Source organism: Saccopteryx leptura, chromosome 1 (genome assembly GCF_036850995.1).
Source record: "Saccopteryx leptura isolate mSacLep1 chromosome 1, mSacLep1_pri_phased_curated, whole genome shotgun sequence".
Classification (NCBI taxonomy): Eukaryota; Metazoa; Chordata; class Mammalia; order Chiroptera; family Emballonuridae; genus Saccopteryx; species Saccopteryx leptura.
Genome location: NC_089503.1, coordinates 215,609,125 through 215,628,014, shown reverse-complemented (window position 1 = coordinate 215,628,014; position 18,890 = coordinate 215,609,125). Strand labels below are relative to the sequence as shown.

The window sequence follows — 18,890 nt, the reverse complement described above, 5'->3', positions numbered from 1 at the left end:
TGGCCCAGCAGATGGTCCCAGGACTGGACCAACCTGACCTAGAGGGAAAGTCGGGAGTTGGGTGAAGTGAACTGTTGCCAACTAGTGTCTCAGCGGGCTCTTAATCTGGGGAAGTGACTCTGTTCTATGCTGTTTTTTGAAGCATCCCTCTCACAGGCCCACCCAGATTTATAAGGCAAACCTGGAAAACTAATCACAGGGCAGGAAGAGTTACTGAATGTGAGCAAATCAGCAGGCACTCTGCGGGGTGCCAGCACAACTGTTGTAATGCCCCTCATAGCCACACCCCCAAGGTGGCATTGTCCTCATTTCAGAGCCCTTCAGAAAGTGGTATGACTGGTCCAGTGATATCACGAGGCCGAGGTTCAAACCGTGATCTCTGCCTGTAAGTCAGACATGGGACACAGTTTCTCAAAAAGGGTCGCATTAAGGAAGAAAAGCCCCCTGGTCTTTGGTGGTCAGGTCTGCCACCTACTTGTTATGGGAATTTAGGCAAGAGAAGCCCTAAGGCTTATTTTCCTTATCTCAAAAATGCAGATACTAACAAATATATGTAGCAGCCACCATCATGCATGGCACATGATAAGTGCACAACTAACATTGCTTTCTCCCTCCACACTCACCTTAATAGATTGTTGTCAGTTCGTTAGTTTTTCCTGTGATGGCCAAAATAGCGCAGGCTTATTTTCGATCGAAACCACGATGCGTAGGGAAAAGTTAACACTCTCCTCACTCACCTCCAACTTCTGTAAGTCAACCAATACTGATACTTTGGTATATATGCTTCCATGCCTCTCTCTTTGCTCATATAAACATATACACATAATTGGTATGTGGTTTTTTTAAAATCCTGAGCCATATGTAACTCAAGTAAGAATTGCATTATCGATTAAGGCCAGAGCAGTATAATTCATTAGTTGATCTAATGTCAATATTGACTTTATTTCTCCTCAGACTGTAATGGTTGCCAACACCTTCAACTTAGTATTTTAAGATGAGGTGGAAACCATTAAAATAAAACTATTATTTGAGGAAAATAGTAAACTCTATGTGCTCTATGAGGTTTGTAATGGCTAGTGTTAATTTCCTATTTATACATTACACAAATGTTTCCCACTTTTAAAAATTAAATAATCTCAATACTTCCGATTATAAATATTAAGAGCGAAGCTATCTAATGCTTAATCCTTAGAAATAACAGAACTCAGATAGAAACCACTATATAAAGTTTATTAGAACATAGAGCAAGCAGACAAGCCTGCTCACTGTTTCCATCGCTGCCCACAATTCAGCTGTCTAAAATCAGAAACGACAACAATTAATAACAATGCTTCTAGAATATTTTAGGGATCCAGACAAGCCTTCTGGACTTTGTTTCTTTTTGCTTATTTTTGTATTGGCTTCAGATGGACAGCATAGTGGTTGGACAGTCACATATTTTACAAAATATTCTCCTCAGTATTTCCAGCACCAGCCTGGCACCATATATCGTTATAACAGTATTATAGGCTATATCCCCTATGCCAAATTTTCAGCCCCATGACTATTTTGTAACTACCAACCTGCACTTCTTAATCTCTTCGCCTCTTTCACCCAGTCCCCCAACTCCCCACCAGTCCACAAATCTTCTGGATTTTAAAAATCAACTTCCAAGCATCGCCAACATCAGTTATAAAGCCCTTGGTGACTTTCTTCAATACCAGTCTTTCTTGGGTCCTTTTCGTTGTCTGGTTTAGTGGCCCATACTCTTCATCAGAGGTGTGGTAATGTTTCTATAATGTCCATCGGAAGTCTTTGCTGAAGATGATAAGGAAAGAATTTCATTTTCTAAATAGCATCTTAAATTTCTTCTAAGTATCCCAAAGTAGCTACAAAAGTTATGGGCACATATTCTTCTTGATTTATTAGGGATGCTATTGAGTTACAGAACAAAATCTTTGTTTACCAGGGTTCCATTTGGCAGCAGGATGCAGGAAGTTATACTACAGAACACATCTCCTCTGACCAGAGAGAAACCCTTGAAAGGGATAGTTTACACTGGGAAGTGTGACAGATCCTTATCTATTTCGGCATGTACAGTGTCATTATAGTAATCACAATTGAATGGATAAACCTAACGATAATATAAATGTTCATGCAGCTACACTGTCATGGAAAGCAGTCTTTTGTTTTTACAAAAAGGCCATAACATTTTTCTCCTTCTGCTACTATTCAATATTGCTTCTAGCAGATTTTATGTCTACGTTGTACGGAATAGTAACTTAGCACCAAAGATGTCCAGTAGCTCCATATTAAAATGTAATATAATATACATAAAGCTTTATTGTTCCCTTAGTTTGCTGTTTTAAACTAAAGTGGAATGTTTCCCTAAATTCCTCTACAAATGTGCACAATTTAGAACTAAATATGCTGAAGACTTACACAAGTACTGCTGAAAAAATAGGCCTATGGACCTGTCAGATTATTTTCATGCAATTGTTTCTGTGGCATTATTTTTACTGGCAAATGTACAAGTTGGTAGAAAAGGAAATAATTAGCTACCTTCAGAACTGCTGAGACATGGAGCTAAAGCAGGCCAGTCTGAGCATCTTAGAGATCGTGACATTTTAAATTACCCAAACAAAAACAAAAACAAAAAAAACCAGGAGCCATCTTTACACATAATTAACATCTTGCCTAATGAATGTCAATTCTAGACAGAGTCACACCTTATTTATGAAATCCTATTTTATTCAAACTTGCAGTCACCCTTATTATATTGCAAACTTTGGATTTGTGTGCTGTTTTCTTAAGTGGAGCAACTTCTTTTTTTTTTCTTTTTTCTTTTCCCTCCCCCTTCAAGTAATCAATGCACTGCTGAATGAGTTCATTTTAATGCACTCAATCATGCCTCTAATGTTCGTAGCTTACGGGCGCAAGCATCAGTAATGCAGGAATGTTATATGGCTTTAGTTTGGGCCATTTCATAAAATATTCATGGAATCAAAAATGTGCATCAAAATAGCGGCTGGGAGAATTACATTTATGTTCCTGCTTTTATGGCAGCTTCACATTTAAACCCATTTGTGTTAATATCTAGTCAATCTTCCTACTTTAAAAAAAAAACTAAAATGGGAGAGATCATATACATTCTCCTTTGCTTAATATTTGTTCTAGACATCTGCTGTGATACAACAAATATCTATAAACTTCCCGAGATGTTGTGCAGGGAAGAGGGGCGAACAACAATTTGGATAATACCCAAATAGATAAAGTCTTATTTTCTCTACATCGTGTTTGTCTTAGCATCCTACCAAAGCAATTTTGCAGTTTACCACATTGTCTGGGTTTTGTTTGTATTTTTAAATAGTGGATGGATTTCTTGTTTGTGTGAGCTTCAGGCAAAGTGAAACTCCTTCCTAGTAGTTTTATTTTGAAGGTGCACTTTCCTTTATGTGACAAACAAAATGTATTTCCTCATGTGTCAACCTTTTTATTATCTATGTTAACGTCATATAATTGTTTTTAAAAAACAAAAACAAAAACAAAACCCTGGGGCTTAGGCTGCTTCTCTTCAGTTCTGGATTCTCTTGTTCTATGCGATGGCTCAGGAAGTATCTCCTAAGGTGTGCTTTCTGATACTACCTCATTTTTTTGAGATAGATTGATTACTGGTGGTATTGGTGGAAGGCCATCTCCAGTCTGTCCAGCAAACACATTTTGGCTCCATTTTCTCCCCTGAGTCACTTGAAATGTTAGTGGACTCTCTGTATTTTTGCCAGGCACTTAAGGTGAGCCATAGTTAGTATGCCTGCCACATCGCGGCCGCTCTTGGAATCCTTGTTACTCACACGAATGATGAAGATTTGCTAGTAATTCCTGGAACAATATGATAGAATTCCTGGAACAATATGATAGAATTCCTGCCCCCTCAGGAGACTTTTACATAGAAGCACATTTCTGAGGGCTTCTCTTTTCTGTCCTGACTTCAGTTAACTTTTATTTTTGTGATACCTGGGTGCGACCCTCATTCTTCTCTCTGACCTCTTCCTCAATAGGAAATAGTGTTGGCGTTGGGTAATTCTAGAAGAGGACAGTTATCTGGGCATTTGTCCTTCAACAAGACTGATGGTAGAAGCCCTGGCCGGTTGGCTCAGCAGTAGAGCGTCGGCCTGGCGTGCGGGGGACCCGGGTTCGATTCCTGGCCAGGGCACATAGGAGAAGCGCCCATTTGCTTCTCCACCCCCCCCCCTCCTTCCCCTCTGTCTCTCTCTTCCCCTCCCGCAGCCAAGGCTCCATTGGAGCAAAGATGGCCCGGGCGCTGGGGATGGCTCCTTGGCCTCTGCCCCAGGCGCTAGAGTGGCTCTGGTTGCGGCAGAGCGACGCCCCGGACGGGCAGAGCATCGCCCCCTGGTGGGCAGAGCGTCACCCCTGGTGGGCGTGCCGGGTGGATCCCGGTCGGGCGCATGCGGGAGTCTGTCTGACTCTCACCATTTCCAGCTTCAGAAAAAAAAAAAAAAAAAAAGACTGATGGTAGAACCTGGAAATCTGGCCTGGTTCTAACATATTAAAGTTTATTTGCTAACAAAAGGTAGACTGTATGTGAACATTCTGAAGAAGTTACAAAAGGATGCTCTGAGCCAAGTTGGAAAATCTAGTCCATGATCTTCATTTATATTTCCATTTAGCTTTGTCAAAACAATCACTCTGTTGATGACCATTTATGGTATTTTAGGTATATTAAATTTAAATTTAGAAACAAGATATATTATGTCCTAATAAATATCTAGTCTCAATATCAGAGTCATTATTAAAAAAGTAATAAACTCTTTAAAATCTTATTCACAGTTGGAAATATAAATTGGATGGAAATCATATCATTGTTAATCATGCTTAAAGGGAAATGCTTGCATGTGTAAATTATGATGCTCCCTGTATAGTACAGACATATGTTTTAATATTTTAAATAAAATATGATGCCATTTTTATATGTACTTTCAAATTCTGACCAGCCTTTAGCAGTTTAGCCAAGTCATTTGCATGCTTGTGGTCATTTGGATCAAATCCCTGCTAGCTTATTACTGACCTGTTTGCCTCCAAATGATTTTAGAAATGAATCCCTACATTCAAGAAAGACCGGATAACTCTGCTTCCTCTGTATAGGCTCCGTGGTGTGAATAGTGCCAATCAGAAACCCCAGTGACCTTGTCTGTGGCCAAGTGGTTAAGGAAGGGGAAGTGAAACCATGACCAGCTAGCTATGGCCACAGGTGACTAAGTCTGAGGGCCCCAAGGAACTCCAGGTGTCCCACAGATGTCACTGCATGGTTCAGGGGAATAGGAAATTTGGATGCAGGCCAGGTAACTGGTTGTCCATCCGACTCCTTCAGAAAGACCCATCAGAAGCATACAAGGGCTAACGTCTAATATGATAGAGGTTACCTGTGATCGCCTGAGCAGAGTCACAGAGTATTAGAATAGGAAGAGACTAGAAGTCACCTAATTTAAGCATTACTTTTGACTTGAGAGATTTATGTCCAGACAATACAAGATTCCTGACTCTGGGTTGGTTGACTAGTGCTGGTTGTGATGGAACAAAGCTGTATGTGTTTTATGTGATCCTGGCTTTAAATCCTAAACACTACTTTTTAGCCATTTGAGTCACTTAACCTTTGTGAGCCTCAAGCATTCTCTTTACTGTAAAAGTCCTACTTACCTCACCAGTTCTTTGAAGGTTAAATAAGATAATGTATAAGGCCGAGGAGCCTTCCATTTTGACCACTACCTAGCACAGCGGTTCTCAACCTGTGGGTCACGACCCCGGCGGGGGTCGAACGACCAAAACACAGGGGTCGCCTAAAGCCATAAGAAAATACATATTTATTATACCATGCATTTTTAAATAAAATATGTATTTCCGATGGCTTTAGGCGACCCCTGTGTTTTGGTCGTTCTACTCCAGCCGGGGTCGCGACCCACAGGTTGAGAACTGCTGACCTAGTAGGTCTTCAGGAAAGAATAGTCCCCTGTTCTCTTTTTACCTCAGCACCTTGGACCATGATCCTCCCTGTGGGAGATCTCAAGTAGACTCTCTGAGAGCTGAACCTTGGCCAGTAATCATGAACTAAGTAAGCACTACTAGCCCCAAAGCTCTAGCAAAAATCAGATTCGACAGAAAACAACTATTTGCAGTCATTCCAAGGTCTCCTTCCATGGTAACCAAGCAACAGCAATGTCCCTTCTCTCCTGATTGGATGGCCTGACCAGGGTGCCTATGGCATCAGTAACACAGAAGGAGTTGGCTTACCTGGAGTACCAGGTCACAATCCCACCTTTGCTCACTCTTCCCAACCCTCCCCCTCCCCTGTCCCTCCGTCTGTCTCTCCATCCCCCACGTTCTCCCTTCCCCTTTCCTCCCCCACTTTCCCTGCCTCCCCACGTAAATCAAATCTTGAACATGACCATCAACTCTCATATTTTATTTAGCTCACTACGCCTCTTTGCGTGTTGGGCTATCTCCTGGCTCTCCTCCTAGGATTCTTTGTAAATCTTTTCTTTTCCAGCACAATTTTGGACCCTCTTTCCATGTGGACACTGTGTCTGACCATCAGTGCTGTCAGATTCTTCCTGGTTTCCTCATATTCACAGTGTTTTCTGGGACCGTTGGGTTTACGCACAGTTCCCTGTTTCCATCCTTTCCTGTTCACATGGCCACAGAGAAATAAGTGTCTGGACTTTATGAATAGATGGATGCTGGATAGGAAAAAAGAACTCTCATGTACACCTTCCCGGGGTTGTGGAGCTATACTTTACAGGCAGAAATATGGTTAACAGAGGAAACATAACACACATATATGTCAATGCCTCATTCGAGTTTTTTAAAAAAATGAGGGTCATGGGTATTTGGAGAAAGGTGTTTCTGGTGAGAGGTGCTACTGGAGAGCAATGACAAACGATGCCTGTTTGTGGGGGGGGGGGAGGAAAATTGTCAGTTAAATGCAAAGATAGATTAGAGCAGTAAACTTCGACCTTGAGTGTTTGTATCAAAATGGAAAAGGATTGAAAGTGATTTTTTAAATAGCTCCTATTGTATATTTCTTATTACAAATGAACATATTGTGGTGATAGAAATGTTAGAAATACCAGTGATCAGAGAGAAAAGAAATAAAAGCAGGCAAAAATACATTCATCACCATATACCACTGATAATGATTTGTAAATATTTTCTGATTTTTTTAATACTTTCCCTTATAAACACCAGTCCATGTAATAAAAATATCCCTATATAATACTGTAGTTAGTATAGCATTGTCGTTTTTTACCATGTGAAAATTTAATAATAGAAATCTATAAACATCTCTGACATATACCCCCCCCATCTGACTGCATCGCTGCTGATACACCCCGTTCTGCGTGGCCTGGCCACACCTCTTACAGGCCACAACTTTATTGAATTTTTGTACAGATTATTTGATTATTATCCATCTCTTTTGTGTTTCTGTGTGACTGCTATTCTTCTTTATGTGTACATTCTGTAATACTTTAATATTGATCATGTTGATAACAAATTCAGTGCACAAAGTAGGGGGAAATTGTACGCAACGTCTCGGTAGTGGCTCCGCCATCCTGTCCTGTCCGTCCTGGACTATCCAGTGATCCTCTCCGAGGAAACGCATTGAGCTGGATCTGACCTAAAGAGGGGTAATTCTTTTTTTTATTAATTTTAATGGGGTGACATTAATAAATCAGGGTACATATGTTCAGAGAAAACATCTCCAGGTTATTTTGACATTTAATTATGTTGCATACCTATCACCCAAAGTCAAATTGTCTTCCGTCACCTTCTATCTGGTTTTCTTTGTGCCCCTCCCCTCACCCCACTCCTTCCCTCCCCCCCCCCCCGCCCTTGTACCCACCACACTCTTGTCCATGTCTCTTAGTCTCGTTTTTATGTTTAAAAGAGGGATAATTCAATCAGTCAAGAGAATATTTTTATATGGACTCGACTGTGTTTTTTACAGAAAGAGTAAGTTGCACTTAAAAACAAATGAGTGGCTCTATTTCCATTTTTTTGAGATATTATCACTGTCAACTGATAACAGCAGCTATATTTATTGAGCACATACTCTACATCAGGTGTTAATGGCTCACATTAACAACTTGAATAGTAATTATGGTAAAATCCTATAATCCTATTTTACAGAAGAATTAAATCAGGCACAGGGAGGGTAGTAAGTAGCCTGAGGCTAAACAGCAAAAATATGAAAGTTCAGATAGGAACTCAGGCTGTCTGTAGCCTGCACTCATCCTTGACCACTGCTGTTTGAATGCCTAGATACAAATGCTTTTCCAGTTGATTCCAATTAGCAAACCCCAGTACCAGAAAAGGGTATTTACATTCCTGGATATCGTGAGCATTTCCACAAGGCCGTTCACAAGTGAAATACAGTCCACAGCATGGAGCTGCAAATTACCCTTCCAGAAATGGGCTTGCCCGGATTTCGAGGAATGGAATGACTCAAAGCTAACCTAAAGCTTTGGCTTTTGGAAGCTATATTTGGACTATGTTATGCAATGTAATTCAAGAAGGCAGTTAAGTTGCATTTCAGTTATTCATCATTAAAAAGAACACTGTATACAAATGCCTGCTTGGAAAAGTCACACTCTGAGAAGTAGTTGAAGAACCCGTTAAACTTGAACTTGAAATCTGTAACAGATGCGCCTGTTCCCAAGACACCTAGACTCTTCTTGTGAAGGAAGATTGCTGTCTGTTGAAAAAGTGGGCAGGACGGGTGACGGAGAGCACAGACCCTGGATTCAGACTGCCTGGATCTGCTCACGCACTGGACATGCGAGCCTCACCTTCCCTTCTGTAGAATGGGATCATGAAGCTATTCCACAGGACTGCTGTGAAGATTAAATGGGAAATGCATATCAAGCATATAACACAGTGCTTTGTATCTATAATCTTAAATGAATGTTAGCTAATATGATTGTCCTTAATCATTATGAATGGTCTTTCCCACTCTCACTAAACATCCGTCATCCTAGTTGATTTCTTCTTTTATTTTATTTTTAAATGAGAGGAGGGGAGATAGTGAGGCAGACTCCCATATGCGTCCGGACCAGGATCCACCTGGCAACCTCACTGGGGGCTGATGCTCAAGTACCAAGCTATTTTTAGCACCTGAGGCTGATGAGCTCAGACCAACCAAGCTATTCACAGTGCCCGGGGCCATGCTTGAACCAAGCATGTGGGAGGGGAAATGGGAAAGAAGGGAGAGGGGGAAGAAGCAGAGGGTCTCTTCTCCTGTATGCCCTGACCAGGGATTGAACCCAGGACATGCATATACCAGGCCAATGCTCTATCCACTGAGCCACCAACCAGGGCCCCTAGTCAATTTCTACTAGACCCTGTGGACCCCTCTAGCAGGTGTCAGTCTAAAACCAATGCTGAATCTGAGGTCCACATAGAGATAGCTCCTCTTCCAGCTTAAGTCTTCAGCCTTAGAAATCTTTGACTGTATTTCATGGTAGTACCCCCACCCACCCACCCACCCCGCCACCCATCTCCAATAGTAAAACATAAGATGTGTGCAAAGTTTTCAAAAAAACATTCTAACCTGTGGTTTATATTTATGAGTGGCCTTTGTTCCTCAGGTCAGCTTCTGGAAGCTGCCGAACGATATGAAGCCTTCCATCAGCTGACGCAAGGGCGGGTCTGGAAGGACGAGATGGGCCGCCTTCTCACCTTGTTGTCCTGCGAGAGTCTCCTGAGGATTTACAGATTACTCTCAGACCAAATGCTGAAAAATAAAGACTACAAACAGGCCATCAGAATTCTAAGAAAAGCTTCTGAAATCGCCAAAGAAGGTAAGTGGAAAGGAACACTCCCATGTCACTTCCTCTAATGGGGCAGACACCGCTTCTCCCACGGGGGACATAAAAATCATCAAGTGTTTGCGTGATTAGTTCCTATGAAATGCGAAGACAAATGCCGTCAATAAACTTGCAGATTTCATTGTGAAACGGAGGTGCCTTTGTGCTGACAGCAAGAAGTACATTAGTTTCTTGAAAGCTCTGTCTCCAAAATTACAACCTTCTGGGAGTGGTGTTATAATACAGTGAGCCTGTAATGAGAAAGTAAGGTCATTTGCAAAAATTAAATGTGTGCATTTTGGGGGTGGGGGGTGGGGGTGAGTGTGTGTTTGTGTGTTTAAGGTCTTATTATGTTACAGTCTGAGAGATCTTTTATTGCTTGTAAATTCCCCATTGTCAGGTAAAAGGGAAGATATGGTAAATACTGGGTTAGGAGTAACAAGAGAATAGAACTCCAGCAGAGTTTAGCTGCTTCCCTGTCGCAATGTGGCTTTGGGCGGGGGATGGGGGGGCAGCATCAAAATTGCCAGGAAGCTTGTAAGAAAAGCAGCAGCTCAGACCCCTCCTGGGACCTGGAGCATCCGAATCTAGCAAAAGCCCCCCGGGTGATTAGCGTCTGTGCGTTCACAATAGTGAAAACACTTTTGTGAAAGCTGATCCTTGATATTCTGCATTATTTGCGTATATATAAAATATTTTTAAAATGTGGAGCATTTACTCATAAGCTGTCATTTTGTGCAATGCAAGGATATGTTATTACCATATAGTAATTTGTTAATAGAGTAGCCTTTTCATTAAGGAAAAACGATAGAAGTTATGCTCTTGACCTGAAGTTTACTGGCTTGTGGATATATTTGCTCTACTGGAGTTATAGATGGCTTATTTGAAATAAGCAAGACTGATTTCGGGGGGCAGAATTTTAATTTTCTAAATATTAAAAGAAACAGCTTATTCTCTCTAGTATGACTTTTAATATTGGCTGGAATACCTATAGGATACCCCCCCCCCCACCCACACACACACACACTGAAAGATGCATCTCATTGCATGAACTGCTTTTGAATAAATGATGATCTAGTACCTTCCCCAAAGGGGTAAACACAGATATACGTAGTTCTTAGATCCAGTTCAGCAGCTCACTTTGGTTACCTGGAAAGTTATGTGGCATTTCAATGTGTCCTATCAATTAGGAAAAGGTATTTTACTTTGGGTTCACATTTACAGAATTGGAAGGTAGTTCACAAAGAAAGGATGGTTCTTAGAGTCTTCAAAATAAAAGCATGTTTTTTAAAAATAAATGTTTATTGATTTAGAGAGCAAAGCCCATATTAATTCAACCCACTCAAACTACACATTATAAAGAGTATTTTACCATTTTTTCTTTTTGCTTTATGTGTCACTTGCTTTAATAGTGCTGACATTTTTCTCCCTTATTTTATTGCTTTCACTTTATCTTAACTTTGTCTCTGCTAATAAGCAGCAAAAGTTCTCATGCTGAAATCCTATTTTAAAAATAGTATTTGAGCCTGACCAGGAGGTGGTGCAGTGAGTGGGTAGAGCGTCAGACTGGGACGCGGAGGAACCAGCTTCAAGACACTGAAGTTGCTGGCTTGAGCACAGGCTCATCTGGTTTGAGCAAGGCTCACCAGCTTGAGCCCAAGGTCGCTGGCTTGAGCAAGGGGTCACTCACTCTGTCTGCTGTAGCCCCCCTGTCAAGGCACATATGAGAAAGCAATCGATGAACAACTAAGGTGCTGCAATGAAGAATTGATGTTTCTCCTCCTTCTCCATTCCTATCTGTCTGTCCCTATCTGTCCCTCTCTCTGTCTCTGTCACACAAAAAAAGAAAAAAGGAAAAAGCATTTGATGTGATCCAGCTGTTTAAATTAGCCACCTCAAAGTCTTTTTATCCACAAGGGCAGATTTTCTTTCTCTCCTCCTCTCTGCTGTGATGTCCTTCACCCAACGAGATGCAGTGACAATGACACGCCAGCACAATGCTGCTGTGGGTGCCCCGCACAGCCACTGTTTACCACAGCAAGTGCAAGTCACATCAAACCGACCTTTTGTCAAAGGGCAGCTTTCCTTCCTGGCTCTCCCTTCCACCCCATCGTTCTCTTCCCTAGTCTCACCCCAGAGTCTCTACCAGAGGAAAAGTCAATGCCCAGCTGAATGTTTAGAGTTAAAATTACCTAGACTGGATCACTGGTACCATCCACGCTGCTGGAGTGAAATCTTTTTTTTTTTTAATTTTTTTTTTTTTTTGAAGTGAGAAGCAGGGAGGCAGAGAGACAGACTCCCACATGCACCCGACTGGGATCCACCTGATATGCCCACCAGGGGGCGATGCTCTGCCCATCCAGGGCATTGCTCTGCTGCAACTGAAGCCATTCTAGCGCCTGAGGCAGAGGCCATGGAGCCAACTTCAGCCCCCAAGCCAACTTTGCTCCAGGGGAGCTGACTGCAGGAGGGGAAGAAAGAGATAGAGAGGAAGGAGAGGGGGAGGGGTGGAGAAGCAGATGGGCGCTTCTCCTGTGTGCCCTGGCCGGGAATCGAACCGGGGACTTCCACACGATGGTCCTATGCTCTACCACTGAGCCAACCGGCCAGGGCCTGGAGTGAAATTTTAAAGGGATGATTCTCTGAGATTTGGTGTAGTTGCTAGAGAGGGAAGAATAAATACTGTCATTGTCACTTGCCATGCTGCTTTCCTGCAGCCTTCCAAATGAGCCAGGTTTCAGGAGTTGTCATTCACTGAGTGGTGAGTGAACGCAGCGTGGAGAATGGCTCCTGCTGCAATCCATCATAGTTGGAATGCAGAGATCAGAAATCTAAGGATACTTACTTTCTAAAGATAAAAAATAAGGTGTCTCTGTTAGCATTTGTATTACCTAGAGATAGGTAACATTGGAAATCAAAGACTTCCTAAAGTATAAGAAGAATTGTGTTCTTTTTATGTATAAGAATCTTTAATGACCTGACCTGTGGTGGTGCAGTGGATAAAGTGTTGACCTGGAACTCTGAGGTCACCGGTTCAAAACTCTGGGCTTGCCTGGTGAAGGCGCATACGGGAAGCAACTACAGTGAGTTGGTGCTTCCTGCTCCTCGCCCCACCCAACCTCTCTCTCTTTTGCTCCTCTCTTTAAAAATCAGTAGGTGAAATATTTTAGATAAAAGAATCTTTAATGGTTTTTGTAAGTATATATATTAGATTTACATGGTATAAATTTAGTATATTAAATATAAATAAGTGGTATGTTAATGAGATGGTATGATGTAGGTCTTATTGGACTACATGTTTTAGCACATTCTGCTTTTGGAAAGAAAAATTTGATAGTTCCTGAAATAAAACACATTTCACAGAAATTGGAAAGGCTAAATTCCTTGTGGAAAGATGGTAAAAGGTATTACCAGTTATTAGCAAAGAAAATGAGTTTGGAATTTAAAACGTGCATGGAATTTTGTACCAACAAGCCAAGCTGTCAGTCATTCTCACTCAAGTTTTAACCAATAGCTTTTAAATCGAACCTAATCAAGAAAACAGTTCCTTAATTTTCTAATTATCTGCCCTGCTAGAGAATTATCCAAATGTCAGTTTCGTGTATGTGTGTTTGTGCGCCATGTAACATTGGTTCTCTTTACCAGTTATTTGATGTATGTAGTGACAGCTATGCTGGACACTTAGGTCTTTGCATGCTGGACCAGTATGGAAATTATATCTGAACCTCAAAGTGGTAATGCAGGTCTGTGTATGAGGATAACTGCTCATAATTATATCGCTGATGCACTTCGACATCTGTGATCCAGTCTGTGATCCAGGCGCATTGTATTAACATCAGACTTTTTTTTTTTTAACAGCATACAATTAGATTTCAGGAATTGGGGATAAATGAGTATACTTTGTATATACTTTGTTATATACTGTCTTAAAAAGCAAACATTATGTAATAAATTCTTGAACGCCATGATAGTTTTTCTGCATTTTCACATTAGGAAATGACAAGAAGATGGAGGGAGAAGCTTGCTATTACTTGGGCTTAGCACACTTGGCCGCTGGAGAGTATGAAACGGCATTGACTGTAAGTGAAAGTAAACTTTTCGTTGTTGCCCCTTTAGATTTTCATTTCATTTCATTGTATATTGTTATGAGGCCAAAAGAACTAGACCTGCTGTCAGTGTGCCTATTTATAGAGACTGAAAGCACAATAGCAATATTCTAGAGGCACAAAAATATTAGATTTATTGTTTAGAGAAGGTAGTACATAGTCAATTACCATGAAGTGCTTTAGATTCTATGAAAATTAAATCTATAGAGTCATGTGACTGCATATGGAGTCTATACTTTCATATGACCAAAGACAAGAGGAAACGGGTGGAAATAACAGCAAAACATAAATAGGGAAAAAAAGTTACTGTGACCTTATTTGATTGAGAAAAGTTTGTTTAGGAAAGATTGTGGCTATTAAGCAGTAGAGTGAATTGCATTGCCGTGGACCTGTATGTAGTGTGGGGGTGGGTGGGAGGTGTGAGGTGTGAGAAGCAGCCGATTTTATATACAGGCTGGGTAAGTTTGGCTAAAAGTACATGTCAAGAGCTATCTTTTCTATATTATAAATGAAATTTTTTTTCCATTCTTCTCTTAACCACTAATATATTTAAAGCATAACTCCCTATTTCATTTCACATACATCTTGTAATAATCCTATTTGCTGTGCAGAATTGGCTTTATTTTCAGCTTTGAGGATTTCTTGTTTACTATTTAGATATTCATACTAAGGAGGATTCCTATATATGGGCTAGCTGTTTCTCTCTATTACTCTTAAAATTGGATCATCATAGAAAACAGGTTTTTCTAGATGACTTCTGCTTAATGTTTCTCAGTTAACGGTATGCATTCAGTAAAGCCAAGTTCCGGGTACCATGGGGAGCACATAGGCCAACAAGATGCACACTCCCCTTTAGGAGCTAATGTAATGAGGGTGACAACCTGTAACAATAACCACAATTCAGTGGACAGGAGTTCTCTGAGTGCCAATAAGAGTGGTTGGTTCCAACACTGTAGATCAGGAAAGTTGCAGGGAAGAGCTTTTGAAGAGCAGGACTTTTACAGGCAGAACGTGTGAGAGTCGAGGATGATGGGACATTAGCCGCTCACACACTCACACACTCACACACTCACCATGAATATACCCAGTGTGTTTGGGAGGCAATGAGTTGTCTGATGCAAGATAAGGTACAGTATGAGACCAAGTTGGAAAATTAGGAGAAAAAATAGCTTGCATGTTCTCTCACTCTCTGTAGTGGAAAATGCAATCAACACAAGAAATTACAGTGAAAAGTGAATTTTCCTTCTACCCCTATACTCAGTGTCACCGTTGTTTTCTGAAATACAGTTAAAAGTTTCTGGTTTATCCTTCCAAAAATATTCATATGTAGACAGAATATAAGTGCGTATTCATCTGTCTGTCCTATGCTGTTTACAAAATGAATCGTCTTCCATACTAATGCATATAGACATGCCTCATTTTTAAAGAACCTCGTAATATCCCTTGATACCATTGAACCATAATGGATTTAACCATTTCCTATGGTTAAATTTAGGTTATGTCCAATCTGTTTTTATAGTAAAGGGTGTAGCAGTGAATCACTTTGTGCCAAAGTGGGGGATGATCTAGAGAATGAACTCCTAGAGGTAGAAATGTTGAGAGGAGATGAATTATATTTCTATATATAAACTTTCTTTCAAGGAAGCTTCTCCAGTTTACATTCCTACAACAATAAATGAAGATGCCTGCTTCCTCAGGAGCTATTTCTATCTTGAGGAAATTAGGCATATGTGTTACATGTATTATGAATACATTGCAGGTCATTGTTGGTTTTTTTCACTTTGTTTTTGAAATTTTTCCATGCTGAACATTGAGATATATATGTGATCAAGTTTATTGATCTCTTCCTGCATGACTTCTAAACATTCCTTAAGGGATTGTCTCATTCTAAGATTCCTTTTTATAATCTTATGGTGGGTTGGAGAATATGGAATGCTTTGTTGAGGAATATGAAGCTAATTTTTTAAGCAACATGGAGTTTTTGATGACCTTTGGTGAGGCTGGTGACAGGTCAGAAATGGAAGAGATTTTGAAACTTTTCTAATGTATCTTTACTTAAAGGCTTTAACTTATTAATACATGATTACTGCATGCTATAGAAGAATATGTTGGCAAGTATATGAATGTAGTTTGATCATCCATTCCTTGCTGATATAAAGTTCTTTACTCAATGATAGAACAGAGATGTTTAATAAATTAATTTATTAAAATCAAATAATGGATTTATTTAGGGCTGAAATACCTGTCCTAATGAGGAAAGGTGTTTGGTGAAGAGATGTGAGAGTGACTCTAGTAAACCTGAGTGAGAGGTTATGGAGACCCTGACATTTAAAGAGGAGAATGTTACCTGCATATGTCAGGTGCTGGGAAAAACAATAGTCATTCCCTTTGGCCATCATCAATTTAGACCTGTAAATGTTCAAGTAGAGTAAATTCTGAATTTTAGAAGTTAAATGTATTTTGTGAAGACCTAAGGTTTCAGAGAAAAAAAAATACAGGGGTGGGCAAAAGTAGGTTAATAATAATAATAAAGAATACAATGATGAATAAATAAATAATAGAAGAACAAACTCTGTTTCATGTACTCACAACTGCAAACCTACTTTTGCCCAGCCCTGTATTTGACTAAAAATCACATTTAATACCTGTGCAAAGTTGGACAAGCTTCCACAATCAAATATTGCAACTATGAAGTTATTTGAAGGAAAGGAAGGGCCTCCCTTAGCACTCTGTTTTTATGTGTGAATTTTCTTCCTCTCTAATCCTTTAATCCACTTAAAAATCTTAGGGATGCTGCCTTTACTCAAGCTTTTGGACATTCATTGAGGTGTTTACTTCCTATTTATGTAGCAATAACGCAGACTACCAAAAATTATCCTGTGAAAGCAAAGTTCATCCTATCGATGTTTCATATATTATAGTATGAGATTGCTCACGTGCACTATTATGTAATTATTCCATATATAAAACAGTAGCTGGAGTTGTGTACATGACATCTTTATAATAGCTTAGAACGCATCTAACATTGGTGTTATTATATGTACAAGGTTACCCTAAACCTCTAGTCTCATCAGTAGCATCCCATAGAGATTGTACTGAATAATATGTCAGAAAAAATAGTTGACATTAATTAATTCTAATAACTCATGGATTATTCATAAAGTGGATATAAATATATATAATTTTTATAAAATGATATTCCTAGAGTCTCACTAAGTAAATGTAATTAAATTTTATTTATTCTTTCAACTCAATAGATATAAACAAAGATAAAATCATTATATAAGAGGGCATTTATAACATAGAATGATTTATTTATTTTATTGAATTTATTTGGGGTAACACTGATGAGCAAAATTATACAGGTTTCAGGTGCACAATTCCACTACCCATCATGTGTGTATTGTATTGTATTCACCTGCCTGAGTCAAGTCTCCTTCCATCACCGTTTGCCCCCTTGACCCTCTCCACCTCCCTTGAGCGCCCCCACCCCCAGCAATCACCACACAGCTGTCCTTGTCCAGATTGTTCTCTTTTTTTTTTCATTTTTGCTCAGTCCCTCCACCCCACCCCCAGCCCACAAATGATTTACTTGACTTGTAATGTTTAGCTAACAGAAACTGTGAGGGGAGATGATGCTTGTAGTTATTCCTGTTCAGCTCCTTTCTCCTTTAGTACATTACCTTCTCCCTTAGAGTCGTCTGTTCTTGGTGGTGGTGGACTCTTCGTCCAAATGACGATCCTGCCTTCTTCCCGATGCCTGGGCAGAGTCCACAGGAACTTTCATAAAGCGGGTTTTCTTCTTGGTCACTTTTACAAGTGAAGACTTTTACCTACCACGGAAACCATTATGCAACCAGAATAAAATACTAAAAGAACAATCATATTAAAAGAAAATAAAAATCCAGCAAGCCAAAGAAAAGTGGTTTCAATTTCTACTTCCTTGTCCTCAAAGAGCAGTGAGAGAGATAAAATTCTTAACTCAAAGCAACATTTCTTTTAAATCCTCTCTTCTTCTGTTTAAAGAAGCTTCCAGGTTGTCTGTCTCTAGATATTCTGAAGCCAGAATCTTCATGTCTCTCCCTAAACTCCATAGTTTCCCGTGTATTCCACACACGGGTTAATCACTCCTCTTCCTGCCCTCTCTCCTTCACCTTCTCTCAGGTCTAGAAATTGTGCCTCTTTCAGCAGGCTTATTTGTACTTGTATATCCTGACTCTCCCCGCAAATGTATAACTCGGCTTTGCATAATTAAACCCAGTAGGGGTGAGACTGTGGGTAAGATTGGTAAGGGAGAGCCGTGCCAGAATTAGTAGGCTAAGTGAAAACAGGCAAATACTCTTGCTTTAATCATCATTTATTCTCTTGCACTATGTATGACAGACTCTTGAAAAGTACATGTCAGAAGGGAAAAAAATATAAAGAAAAAATAATGAAAGGAGAAAGAGGGAAAGAAAGTAAAGAAGCGAAAGCAAAAGAGAAACCAAGAAAGTGGTTCTCTGAGGCTCTGTTTGTATTTAGGTCCTTTGTGCATTATTTCAAATACTTCAGCTCTACAAAGTTCTGTCCATCTGCTGTGTATGATGACGTGATAAATCCTTCTGATGGGCCATACCTTCTAACATATATGGTCTGGATCGATCTGTCTGTAGAGCAGTCACTTCTTTGTAGCTGAACTTTCACCCTTTCCTGTCTTCTTTGGCTTTGTGGAAACACACAAGACAGCTTGGAGCCACTTTATCGGGTATCATGGTATTTGGCTAGTTACCTGGGATGGATACAAACGCTCACATCTGCAGTCAGATCTGTGATTATTAGAAGTCTACACGGAGCCTGACCAGGCAGTGGCGCAGTGGGTGAAGCATCAGACTGGGATGCAGAGGACCCAGGTTTGAAACCCCGAGGTCACTGACTTGAGCACAGGCTC

General features: G+C 40.2%; 1 protein-coding gene across 1 annotated transcript in view; it reads left to right on the top strand.

The window, feature by feature from the left end:
* TTC29 (tetratricopeptide repeat domain 29) overlaps positions 1-18,890 on the top strand; it is a 118,934-nt gene that overhangs the window by 46,556 nt on the left and 53,488 nt on the right. The window contains exons 6-7 of the mRNA XM_066360919.1: positions 9,639-9,851; positions 13,851-13,936. Coding sequence (XP_066217016.1) covers positions 9,639-9,851; positions 13,851-13,936 — 299 coding nt within the window. The remainder of the gene's footprint in view (positions 1-9,638; positions 9,852-13,850; positions 13,937-18,890) is intronic.